At 35.1% G+C, this 18,041-nt stretch overlaps 2 protein-coding genes across 2 annotated transcripts; both read left to right on the top strand.

The window, feature by feature from the left end:
• The first annotated feature begins 4,679 nt into the window (after window positions 1-4,679).
• On the top strand, window positions 4,680-5,654 carry LOC105774710 (protein PHLOEM PROTEIN 2-LIKE A9). Its single transcript, XM_012597269.2, has 3 exons — window positions 4,680-4,814; window positions 4,929-5,017; window positions 5,134-5,654. The coding sequence occupies exons 1-3, from the start codon at window positions 4,761-4,763 to the stop codon at window positions 5,504-5,506; spliced, it is 516 nt and encodes a 171-aa protein (XP_012452723.1). The 5' UTR covers window positions 4,680-4,760; the 3' UTR covers window positions 5,507-5,654.
• A 3,608-nt stretch (window positions 5,655-9,262) lies between these two features.
• Window positions 9,263-10,397, top strand: LOC105774852 (cytochrome c6, chloroplastic). Its single transcript, XM_012597419.2, has 6 exons — window positions 9,263-9,379; window positions 9,486-9,612; window positions 9,694-9,788; window positions 9,878-9,909; window positions 9,973-10,036; window positions 10,116-10,397. Exons 1-6 carry the CDS (start codon window positions 9,320-9,322, stop codon window positions 10,254-10,256), a joined length of 519 nt encoding a protein of 172 aa, XP_012452873.1. The 5' UTR covers window positions 9,263-9,319; the 3' UTR covers window positions 10,257-10,397.
• The last annotated feature ends 7,644 nt before the right edge of the window (window positions 10,398-18,041 follow it).

Here is an 18,041-nt window from a genome sequence, read left to right as displayed (position 1 = left end):
ATAATCTCGTCAGTATCCGTCGATTTCTAACACGAAACTACAAAATCACCTAAGTAGATTAAAATGAATTTCTAGTTTTCAAAGTTAAAATTTCGAAAAGAAAACAGTTTTCCACACATTGGTGTAACTCATCCAAACTCAACTCAAACTTCTAGGTTGGATTTGAGGTGTTACACTTCTAAATAACGACAACCACATTGCTAAAAATGTGATTAAGGTAAATTTTTATACCAAATGACCCGTTTACTTTGAATAACTATGATAACTTATTTTTTAAATGAGAAATATAATATTTTATATTTACTATAAATGTAGGATCAATACTGGATTGTCAGACCCCAATTGCATGATCCTAGATATTTTTTCGATTTGAGGGTTTTACCGTAATTGAACATCGTGGGTTTTGGGGATAGTCATGTACATTCAGATAACTGATCTACGGGTCGATTTAATATGGCCTTAGTTGAAAAATGGCGTTCAGAGATACACACACGTTCCACCTCCTGTTTGGGGAGGTCACCATTACATTGCAATATGTAGCAGTCCAGCTAGGGCTGTCTATTAAATGCAAAGCAGTGACGGGGCCAGAAAAAGTGCTCGATCTTTGTGGCACTTACGAACAGTTACTTGGAAGAGTTCCCTTCAATGATGAGGAAGGAAGATTAACCAGTCTTAAATTTACTTGGTTAAGAGCAAACTTTCAAAATCTACTAAGTAATCCAACGTAGATGGAAATTATCTACGCTGCAAGAGTGTTTATTCTGCAACTTATAGGTGGAGTATTGATGCCAGACATGAATTAAAATAAAGTTCACATTATGTACCTCCCCTTACTAGAGGACCTTGAGCAAGCTGAGAGATTTAGTTGGGGTTCTACTGTATTGACATGCTTATACCACGAGCTTTGTCGAGCAACAAAGCTGTCTACCAAGACCATGGTCAGTTGATACATTCTACTGTAGTCTTGGGTATTATACCGAATGCCATTTTTGGCAACAGTGAGCCACCAACCGTGTGTGTAGCCACTCGTGAATAGGTGATTTGATAATTCGATTTTACCTTTTGTTTTTTCATTGTATAGTAAAGTATACTCATTTTTGCATGGAAAAAATAATCTAAAATTTTTTCTATTTTTCAGATGGGAATCTCTACTAGGAATCGGGCTATCATTCACCGTACCTGTGTATCGTATGATGATCAAGACCCATTCTAGGATGGCGTAAAATACGCTTTCGAATTTTTTTTCAAATTCAATAATTACAAAAAAATTAAATTAACTAATAACGTGTTGTCTATACTATGTAGTTTCTATGGATGCAATATGTCGAGGAAGGGACTGCGACACTCTACCATCATGGGTTATCAAGCAGCAACATCTGTTCGTGTCAAATGTTCCATTGATTCATTTTCATATGGTGGAGTGGCACGATAGGGTCGGGTATTGAGATAGGTCGGCAACTTATTTTGAACCCTCTCGTCAACATCAAAGAAGTCCACGGAATGGGCAAAAAGGGTTCGAGTCGAGACGCAATAAATTGGGCGGATAAACATGAACCGTACATCTTTCTTTGGAATGATCGACATTCGAGGTGCCCTCTCTTGTATGTCTTAGAAGGAGGGTTCTCTCCTACGCACGAGTACACAGAATGATATATGGAAAACGGGAAGCCCTTCATATTCCAAGATCGATATATGATGCTCTTGGAACATGAGTAATTGGAATCTTCCCAATGGCGATGGATGAATGCACGATCGTGCTGTAATCGAGTTCCACTATTCAGGAACACCGATACCGATTTTACCTTTAACCTTAATCTCGAGCCCTAATATGAAGCATTTGGCTCGTCATCATACCACTCGGAGCCCGAGCACAATTTCCTCCATCGTTTGAGGATATATTTGGCAACGACCTCAAGCCTCAACATTCGACACACTCCAAATCGTCCTTATACCACCCGAAGTTTAATCGGCAAACACGTTCACCTACTATTGAGGATATTTTTCCATCGGCACCTCTGGTCACGCAATACCCCTTAACTCCCGATGATGATGTATACGATTATACCACTTTCCTAAGTACATCGAAGGCCAGGCCGACCAGTTATGAAACGCCTCAGCAAGGAGCACGACATCGCCGACAGAGGCAGCCAGACCGTTACATGCTAGCGTTGGGGACGTCGCCGGGATCACGACAATTTTGATTTTTTCTGTAAATATTTACTTTAGTTTGTAATTATTCTATTTTTCAATATAAATTTAATTTTTCTAAAATAATTATTTGTTTGGATAAATGACTTCAAAATATTTAATAGAACAAATATATAATTCGAAAAAATAATAATACGCAACAAATTAAATTTATAGATACAAGAAAATACAAACATTCTAGAATATTAATACATGAAAATATAAAATTGAACAATAAATAATACAGACTAAATTAAATTTACAGATACAAGAAAATACAAACATTCTAAAAAATTAATACACGAAAATATAAAATTCGAACAACAAATAATACTGACTAAATTTGATTTACATATACAAAAATAATACAAAAAAATTGAATAGTAGTTTCTCCACAATTAGTCGTCTTCTGCTTGAATCAAGTCTATGTTGCATTAGTATCCCACCTATAGGTTGCGGAATAAACGCTCTTGCAGCATAGATAATGTCCATATGCGTTGGACATCTCGGTTAGCCATCTATGGCATAGAAAGTCATCCAACCTTTGATGGAATAACCCTTACGATTCACATGACAGTATATAATTCAACTCCATTAAAACATGATAATATATAATTCAACCCTGAAATTCGATTGTAAACTACAAAACACTTCCATATGCAATCCACTACAAAAAAAAAAAACTCATTTCATGATACACTACAAAACGCTCTCATTTTGATGGTACTCTCAACAATTTTTTTCTCATCCAATGGCAATATCAGAACCCAAACCATTTCCTATATATAGAGTAAAGGGGTTTCGGCCATATGATCCCCAAAATTAAGAGAAATAAATCTTTTATACTTGGTATCGGCCATCAGTGTCCCAAAACCAATTTTTTTAAAAAATTTTGATAAAGTTAGTGCTGGCCATTAGTGTCCCAAAACCCCAAGAAGAAAAATTTTCAGGTCCCTAAAAATGTGGTGCCGGCATCTATAGGTCAAAACCAAAAAAATATTTTTTTAAGTGTTGGTGCCGGCCATTTATTGGCCAAAACCTAATTTTTTTTAAAATACTGGTATAAACATATACCAATATGATACGATGTCGAAAAAAAATATCTTGATGCCGATTATTGAAGTCCCAAAATAAAATAAAAAAATCAAAATTTTAAAGCCTGACACAATCATCTCATAACTCAAATTTACTGTTCAATTCAAGTTATTTGAATAAATGTTTTTGAAACAGGATAGTTTTATAAATATTAAATTTTTTTAGGTCAGGGTAAAATAGCCGCCTCCTGTACGGAGGGAGCATCTAGTTCTCAAATATATATACATATATTCATGGCTGCCAACTTTAATCCACACGTAATTCTTCAACGTCTAAATTATGCGGCCCAAATTGCGTGACAAAGATATGCATACATGCAAAGATGTTAATGATAAGAACTACATCCCAAATTTTAAAAAAAGAAGAAGAATTGTTTAATAATTTGGTTAAATATTCTTCTGGCCGACCATGGGAAAGGAATTCCTTCAACTTTTTTCGGTGGGGCTTACAGTTTCACGTATGTTCATTGGATTCCAAAGATGTTAATGATAAGCACCACACATGACTTTCTTTTCGACTACCAACACTCTTAAGGGAAAAAACACCATATGAAATTAAACCCATGAAACATGAAATGTATGGAAATAAATGCAACTTTAATTTTATATATACATACAGCCACCTTTGAGTAAATCAATTAAACGGGATACACTCATCTCTTCTAAAAAGCTTTGTATACTAATCTAAAAGAATTAGTCCTATAAACCTTTGTTTAGGTTCGTTTGTTTATTTTTAAGATTGTTCGTGTTTAGTTTGTGTTTGTTAAGAATGTCAATTTTTTGTTCATGTTCGTTTGTTTAATGTTCACGAACATTAACGAACATGTTCACGAATAATGTTAATAAATAATAAACAAACAAATAATAAATAAATACATACATAGACACGCATATATTGTTTAGATATAAAATAGTTAAATATAAATATTAATAATTATATTATAAATGAAAAAAATACAAATCAAAATAATTTTATTAATATATGCTAATGGAAATTTTATAAGAAAATATCATTAATAAGCAAACAAGTTAATAAACTAGCTTGTTTGTGAACATAAACGAACCGAACACACATCTGTTCATGTTCGTTTGTTTATTAAACGAACATAAATTTTTTGTTCATACTCGTTTATTTAGCTTAATAAATGAACATTATACGAACGGTTCACAAACAGTTCATCAAATGTTCTGTTCATTTACACCCTTAAAAAGACTCAAAATTCTAATAATTAAAGCTTGAAAATTTAGTAATTGGCATAATTAAAAGTTAATATGAATTCAGATATACACGGTTCATTCATCAAAAAAAGTCGGATTCTTTTCGTTTGCCAACTTGTTTTCTTATCCTTTTCTTTGAGGAGTCATATTGAGAAAAAATAAAAATAAAAATAAAAAATTCGTTCCTACCACTACCCTCACCCTTTATAAAAATAGGGCTCACATTTCATTTCAAAACATAACAAGCTCTTCATCTTCACAATGGCTAGCAAGTCTCATCAAGAAGCAGATCCCAATGCTATCATAGCAAACGAGGTAAGTACATAGTAATATCAATCAAAATTTGAAGGATGAACCAAACGTGTTGTTTGGTTATCAGGAAAATAATTAAAATGTCTCTGAAAAGTTATTTTTCCTTATATTTTGCAGGGAGGTTTTATATTTAAACCCAAAGCATTTAACATTGTATGGGGAAGTGACACTCGTTATTGGCGCATTCCTCGCTCACCTATTCCAGAGTACGAGTTTGAACAAATCTTATTTATTTATTCATTATCCTTGCATTTTTGGAGAAATAAGTTGATTAAATTTGTGTGGAAGTAAAAATAATGGTAGTGGAAACGTGGTTGTTTAGTGAGCAGGAAGCAGCAGAGCTGATTCAGGTATCTTGGTTGGAAGTAACGGGTTCAGTGAAACTAGAGCCTTCAACCAGATATGAAATCAGCTTTAAACTCAGCTTCAGAAGGGATTCTTTTGGATGGAGCGGGGCACCTATTTTCTTGATGGCCAAGGTAGGGAAGAAAGGCAAGTACAAGTGGAAAAGGCTCAAGGAACTAGACAACTTGCCTAAGGACCCCATTATGGTTCCAACCGATGATTCCTTCACTATCGAACCTATTCAAGACATACCCGACAAAAGGCTTTATTTTGGTTTGTATGAAGTCTGGAGTGGGAAATGGAAGGGAGGTTTGAAAGTTCATGAAGCCATCGTCAAGAAATTAGGTTAACAACTGAATCCAATCCAATCCAGACAGGCATTTATTTGATTCTGTTTTTATAGAAACATATATAATTATAAGCTGCTGCTTTTAGTTTGTGTTTAACATTGAAAGGACTCAATAATGTAATAATAACGACAATAGTTGGTTCCTGTCAGTCATTTAGGTTTTTGTTTTTCTTGTTACACTTTCATTAAATGTTACAAACTCCATTCCGCTTTTTCTTTTTGCTTAAGAGGGAAGAAACACTATAATTACATCAATTAAAATACATTTTAATCAGGCTTCCCCAAGCACAGACTACATAGCAGTGAGAGCGCAGTACATGGCCAGTATCTTCCTTGATGTTCGAGCAAAAAATACAGGAATCACTACTTGCAAGATGTCTCCCAACTCTTTCTTCATTTGTGAGTAATTTCATGCTAAATGCCAACCAATAAGAATGACCGTATCCTTTGCCACCATTGAACTTCCACATCACCTTCCATCTCGAGTCTCTATCAGCTTGTAATGGATACGCTGATTTCACATTGAAATTCCTTTGAGGATTCCATTTCCAGCCATGTACATCATCTAAGTCATTTTCCATAGGTGGAACGATGGTTGCAATAGTATTCACTGCGTCATGAGAAATTAAATGCCCGAACTGGGACCAATCCCAAGCCCGTTCGAATCTACCATTGATGCGACCAGAGTAAAGCTAGAGGCATCGATATTTTGCTGCACCGCACTATTAATTAGAGGTCCATGATTCGGCAACCACTTATCTTTCTGAAAGTCTACATGCTGACCATTTCCAATGGTCCAAATTATACCATCACAAACATTATTTCAAGTCTTACAAATTCCTTTTCAAAGCCAAGAACAATTCTCACTCGGAAAAAAGGAAGAGTAGCTTCCCATTTATATTTAGACGGTAAGATCTGCACCCATAACTTATTCTTACTTAACACAAGATGATAACCAATCATCATCAAGAAAAAGCAATTCAATTCCTCCATTCTTCTAACATCGAGTCCCCCTTCTATTGTAGGTCGAGATGTCACAGGGCTAGACCTTTCGTCTTGCAATTCACGGGCTTTAGGCGATTTCTTCGCTTCAAATGCACCTAAGTCAGCCTAACTCTCGCAAAGTGAAAATCCCCACAGAAATTCTCTAAGGCATAAAAGTATAGCGAAAATAAACTCGAACAGAAAAGCAACAAAGAATAGAAAAGTCAAAGGAAAATAACACACTAATTGTTTGAGTAAATACTTTCAAATATACTCAAACTATGAATGAAATAATTACAAATGTATGGAAGACCTCTATTTATAGTTGAGCTCCCCAGAACCAACTGGATTTAAAATTTATACAATCTTATTTCTCTAGGATATACACTATTTACCCAGGTAACTTTAATTTTACTAGATTGTTTTAGTAGGCCACCAAGGTCTTTAGTAGATGAGCTTCTCCATAGATTCCATGAATCGAGCCACTTTATGTGGGTTAAATGAGCCTTATTTAATAAGTTGACTTGTATGAATTGTTTTGTGCATAATGGTCACAGGCTTTAATCTACGACCCATAACACAAACACATCTTCCCATCTCACCAAATTTAGTATTCTACTTTAATTTTTGGAATTTAATCCTAATGCTCGAATGGTTTTAAAATTAAAATAAAATTGACTACACTTTTATTAAATTTCTACTGATTTTAAATATACAACATTTTAATATTTAAATGTTTGATTTAAATAATAAAATTAAGTGATAACACATATTCAAATTTAAGATATATATAAATTAACAATGTTTTCGCTTAAACTTTATTTATTAAAATAAAAAATTGATGGATTGCATTCTTAAATTTAAAAACAAGTAAAGAGATTAAATTTTTAAAATTAAAAGTAAAAAAACTAAATTTAAAATTTTTAAAAGTATAAGGATTGACAGGAAATTATGCCTTTTTTTCTCCCAATCTCTCCAACCCAAACGAGAAAAACGACCCTGCTAACGTGTCATTTGAAAGCTACACTTCTATAATACTGTTATTATTCTTCTTTTTATAAATAGTTCTAGATAATAAAGTTTCCCGTGAAATAATGAAATCACACATATATTCTCTAATTCAATATTTGTTAATTCTTTTGTTTAAGAGATAAGCTCATTCATTTTACAACCTCCTTTTTCATCAAAATCGAGAAAGTCCTCTTGGTTTAGTGTTGGACGACATACAATTGGTGAATCGGTATGATCCGTAATTATCATATTTGATCCACCGAAGAACACGGCATGACTAATTGAGTAATTGATTAGATTCTTTACTCAATTTCATTTCATCAGACTATGGACCTTTTATGTTACCTATTAATATAAGTTGTTTTTTACATTATGATCCAACCACATAATCCAACTTAGCATTAGTTAAATATTAAGTAATTAGTGAATCAATACTTACTTACATTTTTCTTTGCATGCAAAAACTATTAAGGATAATTATAAATGATGAAATTTTATTAAATCAAATTGTTCAAAAATTTCAAGTACAAATCATAAATAAATTACCCTTAATCCCTTTCCCTCGTTATTTAGTAAAAGATACCCATTGTTTCTTTTGCTTCTGTTATTAAACATATAGACTTTTCAACTTGGAAAAATAAAACTTCATTGATTTTTTCTTTATTATAATCAAAACTATCTCTGTTTTTGCCTTAATAATAAAAATAATTGGGAGAGATTTATTTGCATGAAGAAATTTTCATCTCTGTTTTGTTTTCATAAAAGATTTGGGTGTTAAAAAATTGAAAGATTCTAAAAGAATATTCTTTGAGTGTTGATTTTGATTTGAAGAAAAGAAAAGAAGAATAGTTTTGAAAACTATTTTTGAGTTTAGTCGCTAGATTTTGAAAGAGAAAAGAAAAAAGAATGAAGGTTTGAAGGAAAAAAACTTTGTTTTAAAAAATATCAAATTTAGGTAATTGGAATTCGGAAATTTTGATTTGAATTTATTGGACCTAAGTTCCCGAGCGCGAAGAATATGAAATTTTGCTATCCCATTACATATATTGGTATTACGTTAGAAATGTTTGTATCCAGTAAAAAATTTAAGTTTTCGTTAAATTTTTCTTTTTTGTCCCTGTTAGAGATTTTGGCAGTCGGTTAGAAAATTTCAATATTTGTTACAGATTTTGGTTACAAATTTTGGTATCCATTAGAGACTTTGGTATTTGTTTACAAATTTTGGTAACTATTAGAAATTTGGGTATATGTTAGAGATTTCAATATTTATATGTTAGAGGTTTCAATATTTGGTTAGAGATTTAGAAATTTTGATTTTGGTCTCGGTTAACAATTTTAGTATTTACTTAGAGATTTTGGTAGTATCACGCTAGAAATATTGTTATAATATAAGAAATTTTGATATAAGCCATGGTTTTCATAGGCCAGATGATAAAAGAAAATTTTGATATATCAAAATATCTAAAGATATTCCTTATAAATGTTGGTATGTATTAAAAATACTGGTATAACATTAGAAATTATGATGTGTTTAAAATCTAAAGATTGGTATTAATTTGATAAAATCTTGAAAAGGTTGTGAGGACAATATCAGTATAATTTGTAATTTTAAAAAATCTTGGTAAAATATTTTAAAAATATTCATGATGAAGGGATTTTGATGTTTGGTCCAATTTAATCCAGCCCAAAATAGAAAATGGAAGAATTGGGCCAAATCGCTGGGCTATATTATTTCACTTTGAACTGATTAGTTTGTCTTCCATGACCTGGGGGCACTTCGATTTCAATTTCAATTTCAGACAACTAAAACACAGAGAAAATGGAGATTCTTTCTGCAGTGTCTCCTTGCAGCTACGTCCCTCGTTGTCTCCTTGTAAAGGTAATATGTTACCCTTTCCATTCTCCTTCTTTCTCCATTGTGTGCGTCTATGAATCATATAAGTTGTTGCCGACTGAGTGAAATAAAAAAATGAGGGTTTCCAAAGGGTAATGCAAATCAAGCTCCTTCAAAGCTCAAACATGTCGAACAAGTTAAAATACCGCATTTCAAGAACATGTTTCCACCTCTTGTTGCTGCATTCGTGGCCTTATCTCCTATCTGCAACACCCCAGGTACCCAATCCCACACAATTCATTGCTCTCACTTTAACTGAAATTACCCAATTCATTGCTTAAAACTATCGTGATATGCAGCTATTGCACAAAGCGTAGATATACAGAGAGGGGCCACATTGTTTGGACAGGCCTGTATTGGATGTCATGATGGAGGTGGAAACATAATTCAACCAGTGAGACACTTTTTTGTATTTCATCGACTATAGATGATCACTGTTTCTATTATTTCCTCTCTAATCCACCCTTCCATGTTCATTTTTAGGGTGCAACACTCTTTACAAAGGACCTAGAAAGGTAATATGTTCTTCTTGAATTAGATATTTTCAAAGCTTATTTGATTGAATGACTATCCTACAGGAATGGGGTTGTCACTGAAGACGATATATACCGTATCACATACTATGGCAAGGGAAGAATGCCTGTAAGAATTTACATAGAAAATTGAGATCCTCCCTACTGTATCTAACATTTTTATGATGATTTGTGTGGTTTGTTTGAAGGGGTTTGGCGAGAGCTGCACGCCGAGGGGACAATGCACATTTGGACCACGTTTGAAGGAAGATGAAATCAAGCTCTTGGCTGAGTTTGTGAAGTTACAGGCTGATCAAGGGTGGCCAAATGTAGCAAGTAATGGGGATTGATTTCTTGTTTTACCTCTAACTATCCAAACAGATAGATATACATCCATTCATGTTTAAGGCTTGATCTGGAATCTTGAATGAAATCAAACCTTGCCCATTTCATAAATGTAATTGGAGGAAACTGTTATTATTAGATAGTAATTAGGTCCTCTTATAATCATAAGCAATTCTAGTTCTCTAATATAATATAATTACATCATAATTAAACAATCATATAATTTTAAACTCTAAACAAAAGTATTAATAATACTTGAGAAAAAAATTCTTAAAATTCTTTAAACAATAAAACTTAAAATTAAATCATCGTATGCAATATGTTAGTGCAAGTGTCACGGCGCTAGACCTTTCGTCTCGCAAACCGTGCGGCCTTAGGTGATTCATTTGCTCCAAACTCGCCTAAATCAGCCTTTACGCCCAAAAGTGAGGATTCTTTAAAACTCCTCCAAGGCACCCATTTGTAAAGCGGAAGCGATTGTGCCAAAAGAAGAACAACAAAGAACAACAGAAAGAACACTCGCAAAATGTTTGAGTAAATGCTCTCTATTCTCTTATTCACAAAGAATAATGAAACAATGAATGGAGTGAGTACAACTGAGGGGGAGGCTCTCTATTTATAGTTGAGCTCCCCCAAAACTGACGGTCAAGATACATTTACATCGATGGATGAGATTTAACCATATCCCTTAATTTTAGGGATTTACAAGATAAGCTTTATCAAATCTAATCTAATCTTTACAAGATATGATTCCCTCTATCTTCTAAGATTAGTTACCATATTAGCCCATTTCTTGCTTATCGGGCCAACCAGGCTTCAATCTGACAGGCTTCTCCAATAGCTCTTTGAATCGGGCCAGTCTCGTAGGCCAAATGATCCCTATCTGAGTAATAAACCTCTATTGGATGCATTTGGTGCGATGGTCACAGGCTTTAAACTGCGGCCCGTGACATTCTCCCCCACCCATTCTCGCAACGTCCTCGTTGTGACTTCCGAATGGCACTGACTTGATTCGCCTTGGTCTCGTCTCGACGCCTTAGCTTTTCCCTTCCTTCGGGACTTTTGCTTCGGCTTACGTCGCTTATTCACTCGAACCGACTCATTTGTACATCTCGATGACAAGAAGTTATGTCACTCTCTTGTCCACATTCTAACTTTGCTCGAATAGAATCCTCGTGATTCACCACCCTTGGCTTCGCTTTGCCCACAGTCTCTCGGCCTCTTTGCTCAAGAACTTCAAAAGGGCCCCTACGTTCTTGCCAAGTCAACGAGTTAGAATGCAAAAAACTATCACAGTGTTCCGAATGTACCTTTGCACCACCCACCTCTCCTATAGGTGGAAGCCTTGTCGATGACTCAGCCAACTCCGACGCTTCACTCAACTTGAGCCTCATTGGTCCCAGCTTCACTGTTTTCATCGCAACTCTTTCCTCTAAGTCCGATGACAAACTCACCTCTTCCTTGGGTGGAAGCCCCTCCGATGACTCACCAAGCTCAGACGTTGCCTTTCTTTTGACTCCGGCTTACTTTGGACAGTTCTGCAACTCATGCAGACCGCGGCACAAGAAGTACTTTACTCGCTTCTTTTTGCTCTTCTTTGCCCTCTTGGCTTCGGCTTTTCCCTTGCTCGAACCAAGCTTCTTGGGCTCCTTGTCTGCTCCATCGTTCCCCTCGATGACGGACTTTCTTGGACACTTCCGCAACCTATGTAGACCATGACACAAGAAACACTCCACTGGCTTCTTCTCGCTTTCGGCCTCCTTGGTTTTGACACCCCTTGCGCTCGAACCAAGTACCAAGGCCTTACCCACCGGCTTTTCCTTAAGCGCGGATTTCTTCGGACATTTCTTTAACATGTGTGGACCGTCGGAAAGAAAGCATTTCAACTTGTCCCTTTTCCTCTTGGGTTTCTTCTTCCCAACTCGTGGTTTTCCTTTACCACCATTGTCGCCGTTGCCATTGCCATCAACAATATCTTACTTGTGATCCATTTCACATACGCCCCTTTCCTCGGACTTGGAAGACCCAAGCTTGTCTTTCCCTAGACCAAACTTGACCACGGACTCAACTACCGTCATGGCTTCCGACAGCTTTTGGACACCTCTTTGTTCCACCTCCTGTCTGACCCACGGCTTCAATCCATTCTGAAAAGCAAGCAATACTTCTTCCTCGGTCACATCTGAAACTTGGAGCATGAGTTCCTTAAACTCTTGAACATACTCCCCCACTGTGCCCCATTGTGATATACCTTGCAACTTTGCCCGAGCTTCTTCCTCGGCAAATTCTGGGTAAAACTGTCCCTTCAATTCGCATTGGAACTCTTGCCACGTCCCAATCTCACCTTGCCTTTTATCTGTGGTCCTACCTCGCCACCATAAAAGCGCAATGTCAGTAAGAAACATTGAAGCAGTGTTTACCTTATCCGCATCATCCATGATGCCTTTGGCACGGAAGTAGTTTTCCATCCTCCACAAGAAATTGTCCACATCGCATGCAGACCTTGTCCCCACAAACTCTTTCAGCTTCGGGACATCCTCGTTACTGAGTGCTGCATTTGCCACTCCATTCCCCACGGCTGCTCGACACAAGGCCAGCTCTCCCTCGAGCTTCTCTATTCTTGTGCCTAAAGCCCTCGTCGTGGCCATTGTTTCCTCCTTCAAAGCCATCATCATGGCCTTGAGAGCATCGTTTCTCTCCGTTAGCTTCTTCTTTTGGGAATCTAGCAACTCTCGCACGTTATCCTTTTGGGAAGTGAGACACGCGGTAACAAAGCCCTTGGACTGCTCCCTGAAGTCATCAATGCTTTCCCCAAGCGCATTGCCCGACTCTTTTGCGTCCTCCATGGACTCCTCAAGTTTACCCACGCGTTCCTCAACAGCCGACAACATCTCCCTCAAAGACTTCCTCGCCCACCTTTGTTCGAACTCTTCTCTTGACATCCCAACGGTGCCTTCGAACCAACTCGAATATCACTTGGTTCAAAACTTGGCTCGGATACCACTTGTCACGGGGCTAGACCTTTCGTCTCGCAAACCGTGCGGCCTTAGGCGATCCGTTTGCTCCAAACTCGCCTAAGTCAGCCTTTACGCCCAAAAGTGAGGATTGTTTAGAACTCCTCCAAGGCACCCATTTGTAAAGCGGAAGCGATTGTGCCAAAAGAAGAACAACAAAGAACAACAGAAAGAACACTCGCAAAGTGTTTGAGTAAATGCTCTCTATTCTCTTATTCACAAAGAATAATGAAACAATGAATGAAATGAGTACAACTGAGGGGGAGACTCTCTATTTATAGTTGAGCTCCCCCAAAACCGACGGTCAAGATACATTTACATCGACGGATGAGATTTAACCATATCCCTTAATTTTAGGGATATACAAGATAAGCCTTATCAAATCTAATCTAATCTTTACAAGTTATGATTCCCTCTATCTTCTAAGATTAGTTACCATATTAGCCCATTTCTTGCTTATCGGGCCAACCAGGCTTCAATCTGATAGGCTTCTCCAATAGCTCTTTGAATTGGGCCAGTTCTCGTAGGCCAAATGATCCCCATCTAAGCAATAGACCTCCATTGGATGCATTTGGTGCGATGGTCACGGGCTTTAAACTGCGGCTCGTGACACAAGAATATCGATAACAAAAAAAAAATCATATACAATTTTGTCTAATTATTTTAGCATTCAATAATAATTAACTATAAATACTATATAATTTAGTTAAGCATTTAGTAGGTCAAAATGTCTCTCATCAATAAAATATATTAGATTATATAAACAAAATTAGTAAATAACATATAATTATATGTTAAAAATAAAATAAATGTCATAATGGTTTTTTGGTACATGGCAAATAAGTCTAGAGCAAATGAAGATGGTGGCCATGAGAAATAAATGTAGTCCTTGAAGCGTACTTTGCCTGGCTACTTGTCTACTTTTTGATTTGTTGATTGTGGCTGCTATCGTAAACAATCTTGGTTGAGTTTCGAATTTTTAGACGTCCTGGAAGGTTGGGAAAAGTCTCCACCCCACCTTTGATTTGTTAAGAATAATGTTAGTCCACTTGCAATTTCTTAAGGAAAGTCAAGATAAGATATTGTGATTTTTAAGAGAAACATGGAGGATCAAATTTCTGGCCTCTAGTTACGAGGTGGTTTTGTGACTTTTGACCGAGATGAAACACATGTCATTGTCATGTCGGATGATAGCACCTCCAATGAGGTTACTTTTTGGATTTCTGCATCTATGGAGGCCAAGTCCACACAGGGGGATTCCAATTTCCAAGGTTCTTGTTGAAAGGGTGGGGGAATGCTACATCTAGGAGGAGAGGATAGAGTGACTCATGTCATTGAGCCTGATTATGACGCCTAGAGGATTAGGAGGAGTTTTGTTGAATATGAGTTTATTTCTTCACGAGGGGGGTGATATCGCTGATCCTAAGAGAGAAGGGAGATCTAAACTAGCTAGCTTCGGCGAAGTCACGTTGGACAAAAAGGTCTTCCATGGATTCAACTTCCTTTTTACATAGAGGGCATGGAGCATTAACTCATATATTTCTTTTCAGAAGGATCTCCTTAACAACAAGGCAATTGATACAAATCTTTTAGAGGAACATAATCAGTTTGAAAGGGTAATGTAGTTTGAATGGATCTCCTTAAAACCTGTGGATTTATGGTATTTATGTTGGATATAATGTCTTAAGTGTAGTATATTCATTTATATATTTGTAATTTTTGAACAGGTTTAATAAAATTATTAATGAATTATATTAATACCATTTGTATATTATCCTCAATAGTTTTCGCATTCAAAGCAAAATAGAAACAAATATTAGCTTCTTGATTATCTAATGTTTAACTAATACTACGTGGTATTATATGGATGAATCATAACACAGAACAACAACTTGTATTAATAGATGAACCTAAACATGTCCTTAGTCTAATTGGAAATGAGCAAATCAATTGAAAGACTAATATGTCATTTATTAAATCTAATCGGGGATATGTTTTATCTTGGGCATCAGAGCGGATGACTTCCAAAAGACAAATTAGGGAATTCATCCATCAAACACAATTTTACTATTTAGTTTTCTTTGTATTTTCTTTTTATGTTCGTTTAGTCAGAGCTTTTCTATTTTGATGTAAAGACACTTGCAAGCAGAGATTGCTCCGAGTCTCCGCTTCAATATATATTCATTAGTATTCTCTTTACTCTTTTTCTTTTATTCTCTTATTTTATTTATATTTCATTGATTTAATCAATTAATCGTTGTATGAATATGAGAACAGATTATTGTGCTTTATTTATATCTTGCACGATTAAGTTATTAAACTGATTTATTTGTTAAGTAATTATTTATCCGAAATTGATTGTTTATTTAAGGATACTTAGTATATTAGGGAGTGACGCCCCTGATAAAATATCGAGATAGGTGAGAGTAGAAGGGTATCTTGTCGTGTGTAATTTGTGTCAAGCGGTGGGACTGGGAGGGTATTCGTATGCCTTGGAAGAGACCGAAAGGCTGACTTAGATGGTAATCCTTAGTGAAGATGAGGCTAGAAGGGTATTCTTAACTAAGGGTGGTAAATAATTCAATCGAGGATAATTAGTTATTTAATTAGATAATTAGGGATATAATCGATCATAGGTTAGAGGTTCGCATTGTTAACACTAGGAATATGAAAGTCCATTAGGTTAACTTAGGTTTAGTAATTTAATTAGTTCAATAAATACTTTAATTTGGATTCGAACTACTAATTCGTGACTCGATTAGATTAGTAAATATTGTCTATAATTGATTTAATAATAATTTATCCAATCGCAATCTCTTGGGTACAATGATTAGAATACTTACCAGTGTTTCATTGTAAACTTTACTATATTATAATTTGACTCGTACGCTTGTAGACACTGCTGATTTAATTTTATATATTTTTTGGTGTGATATTTATACTATAAACATTAAAACATTTATAGGCAGTCACATTACATGATAGATGAAAAGTAAATGTGGCCACGAGTCATTTGTCTTTGTGATAAATGACTTGATTACCATTTGCTAGTTATTTATTTTCATGAAGAAAGATGTAATGGTTACTGTAAGATAAAATAGGATCATATTGGGAGAATGGATTTATCCCAAAGGGATTCAGGATATCCTATGAGGGCAATAACTTATGAAAAGGTCATTGGATGAGCATTTATTAAGTAGCTTTCGTAAGGATTGTTTATTATCAATAAGTATTTTTATACCATAAATTTTTTCTATTTTTTGAGTAAGATAATCTTAAAATTTGTTGAATACAAATATCAAAATAAAAGTTAATAGAGTACCAAGATGGTGTAGAAAACAATTAACAATCTTAATTGTCTTCATTATCAGTAGCAATATTGTTTACTAAACTCAAATAGTGGTATGCACAATAACTTTAAAAATTAATTAGTGAAAAATAAGGTGTGAATATCATCTGCAATGCACCAATTGAATTGGGTTTATTCTATTAGACAAATTAAAACTTGGAATCGATGCTTTATTTTATTCTCCCTCTCTAAATTAGTCAACCATAGTGATAGAAATTATTAATTAATCTAATCCGTGCAAAAGATGAATCTGTTGCCACTTTATGCCTTTAAAAATATGGAAGACCAGCTGTACTTTAATTCAATTTAGGAATTTGTTTTATGATATTAATGTTACATAATTATGGGTTAAGTTTTGGCCTAAACCTTTTAAACCATATATAATAATCTCTTGGTCAGTAAAATTCACCAACTCTAAGCACAATTCATGTATGCAGTTAGATGCGTCAAGGAATGAAAAAGATTAAAAACTATCCAAAATGGCAAGTAATGATGCCCTATTCATCTTCATGTCGGGATTTGGTTAATGCATCTTAATCATTATCTTATTTAAATTAATTAACCCCATATTCATATTACATATCTACATTCTATCGTGCCATTTATCTACACAGGAAGCATAGAAACATAATGGACCCTACTCACCCTAAACTCTTGTTTAAGTCAATTAAAACAAAACAACTCTTAATTCTTACCTTTTAATTTGGCGGATGTTACGCCATATACTTCTTTTCTTTCAACCTATACTTTGGTACTTTAGTTAAATGTTCAAGTTTAGGTTCAACAAATAAAGGTTTACCTTATCTTATTTTCTCCATTATTATTCTTCCTTATTAACTTAGACATCCAAGAGTATCATAAAGTATAACCTCCAATGTTTTCGTAGTCTACCTTTATCTTATAGGAACATAAAATTACACAAGACCATTTTCAAACCCGATTCATATTGTAGTGGTTGAAACCAAAGGTGAAGCCAAACATTTTTCTTGGGGGCTAGAAGTAGGGATGGCAATGGGGCCTAGTATGACGGCTTTTTGCCTGCTCCAAACTCATCTAAAAGTTTTTCTAATCTGCCCCAAACTCGCATTGACCTCGATTTTTAAGAACAAATTCGCCCAAGCCCAAAATTTAATAAAGATCCAACCCCAACTTAATCCGAATAGAATTTTATCTTTTTTTTTTCATTTTCCAGTCAAATTCGATAATCTCTGGTTGTGTCCCTTAAGGAAAAAGCAATCTCCATTTCTGTAGAGAGCTTTCATGGTAATTTTGGTTTAAGTTTTCAAGGAAAAACCAATCTCTAGGGGTGAGCATTCGATCGAATCGAATCGAATCGAATAAAAAAATTTCGAGTTAATCGAGTTTTCGAATCTCATTTTATCATCCTAACTTTATTTGAAGTTTTCTCGAATCGAGTCGAGTGAGATGGA

Source organism: Gossypium raimondii, chromosome 6, assembly GCF_025698545.1.
Source record: "Gossypium raimondii isolate GPD5lz chromosome 6, ASM2569854v1, whole genome shotgun sequence".
Classification (NCBI taxonomy): Eukaryota; Viridiplantae; Streptophyta; class Magnoliopsida; order Malvales; family Malvaceae; genus Gossypium; species Gossypium raimondii.
Note: the sequence above shows the minus strand (reverse complement) of the source record. Positions and strands in the feature narration are given on the sequence as shown.

Coding starts and splice junctions, on each gene's coding strand:
- LOC105774710 (XM_012597269.2), top strand. CDS start 4,761: ATGGCTAGCAAGTCTCATCAAGAAGCAGATCCCAATGCTATCATAGCA. Junction 4,815..4,928: donor ATGCTATCATAGCAAACGAG/GTAAGTACATAG, acceptor TATATTTTGCAG/GGAGGTTTTATATTTAAACC. Junction 5,018..5,133: donor CCTCGCTCACCTATTCCAGA/GTACGAGTTTGA, acceptor GTGGTTGTTTAG/TGAGCAGGAAGCAGCAGAGC.
- LOC105774852 (XM_012597419.2), top strand. CDS start 9,320: ATGGAGATTCTTTCTGCAGTGTCTCCTTGCAGCTACGTCCCTCGTTGT. Junction 9,613..9,693: donor TCCTATCTGCAACACCCCAG/GTACCCAATCCC, acceptor CGTGATATGCAG/CTATTGCACAAAGCGTAGAT. Junction 9,910..9,972: donor TTTACAAAGGACCTAGAAAG/GTAATATGTTCT, acceptor ACTATCCTACAG/GAATGGGGTTGTCACTGAAG.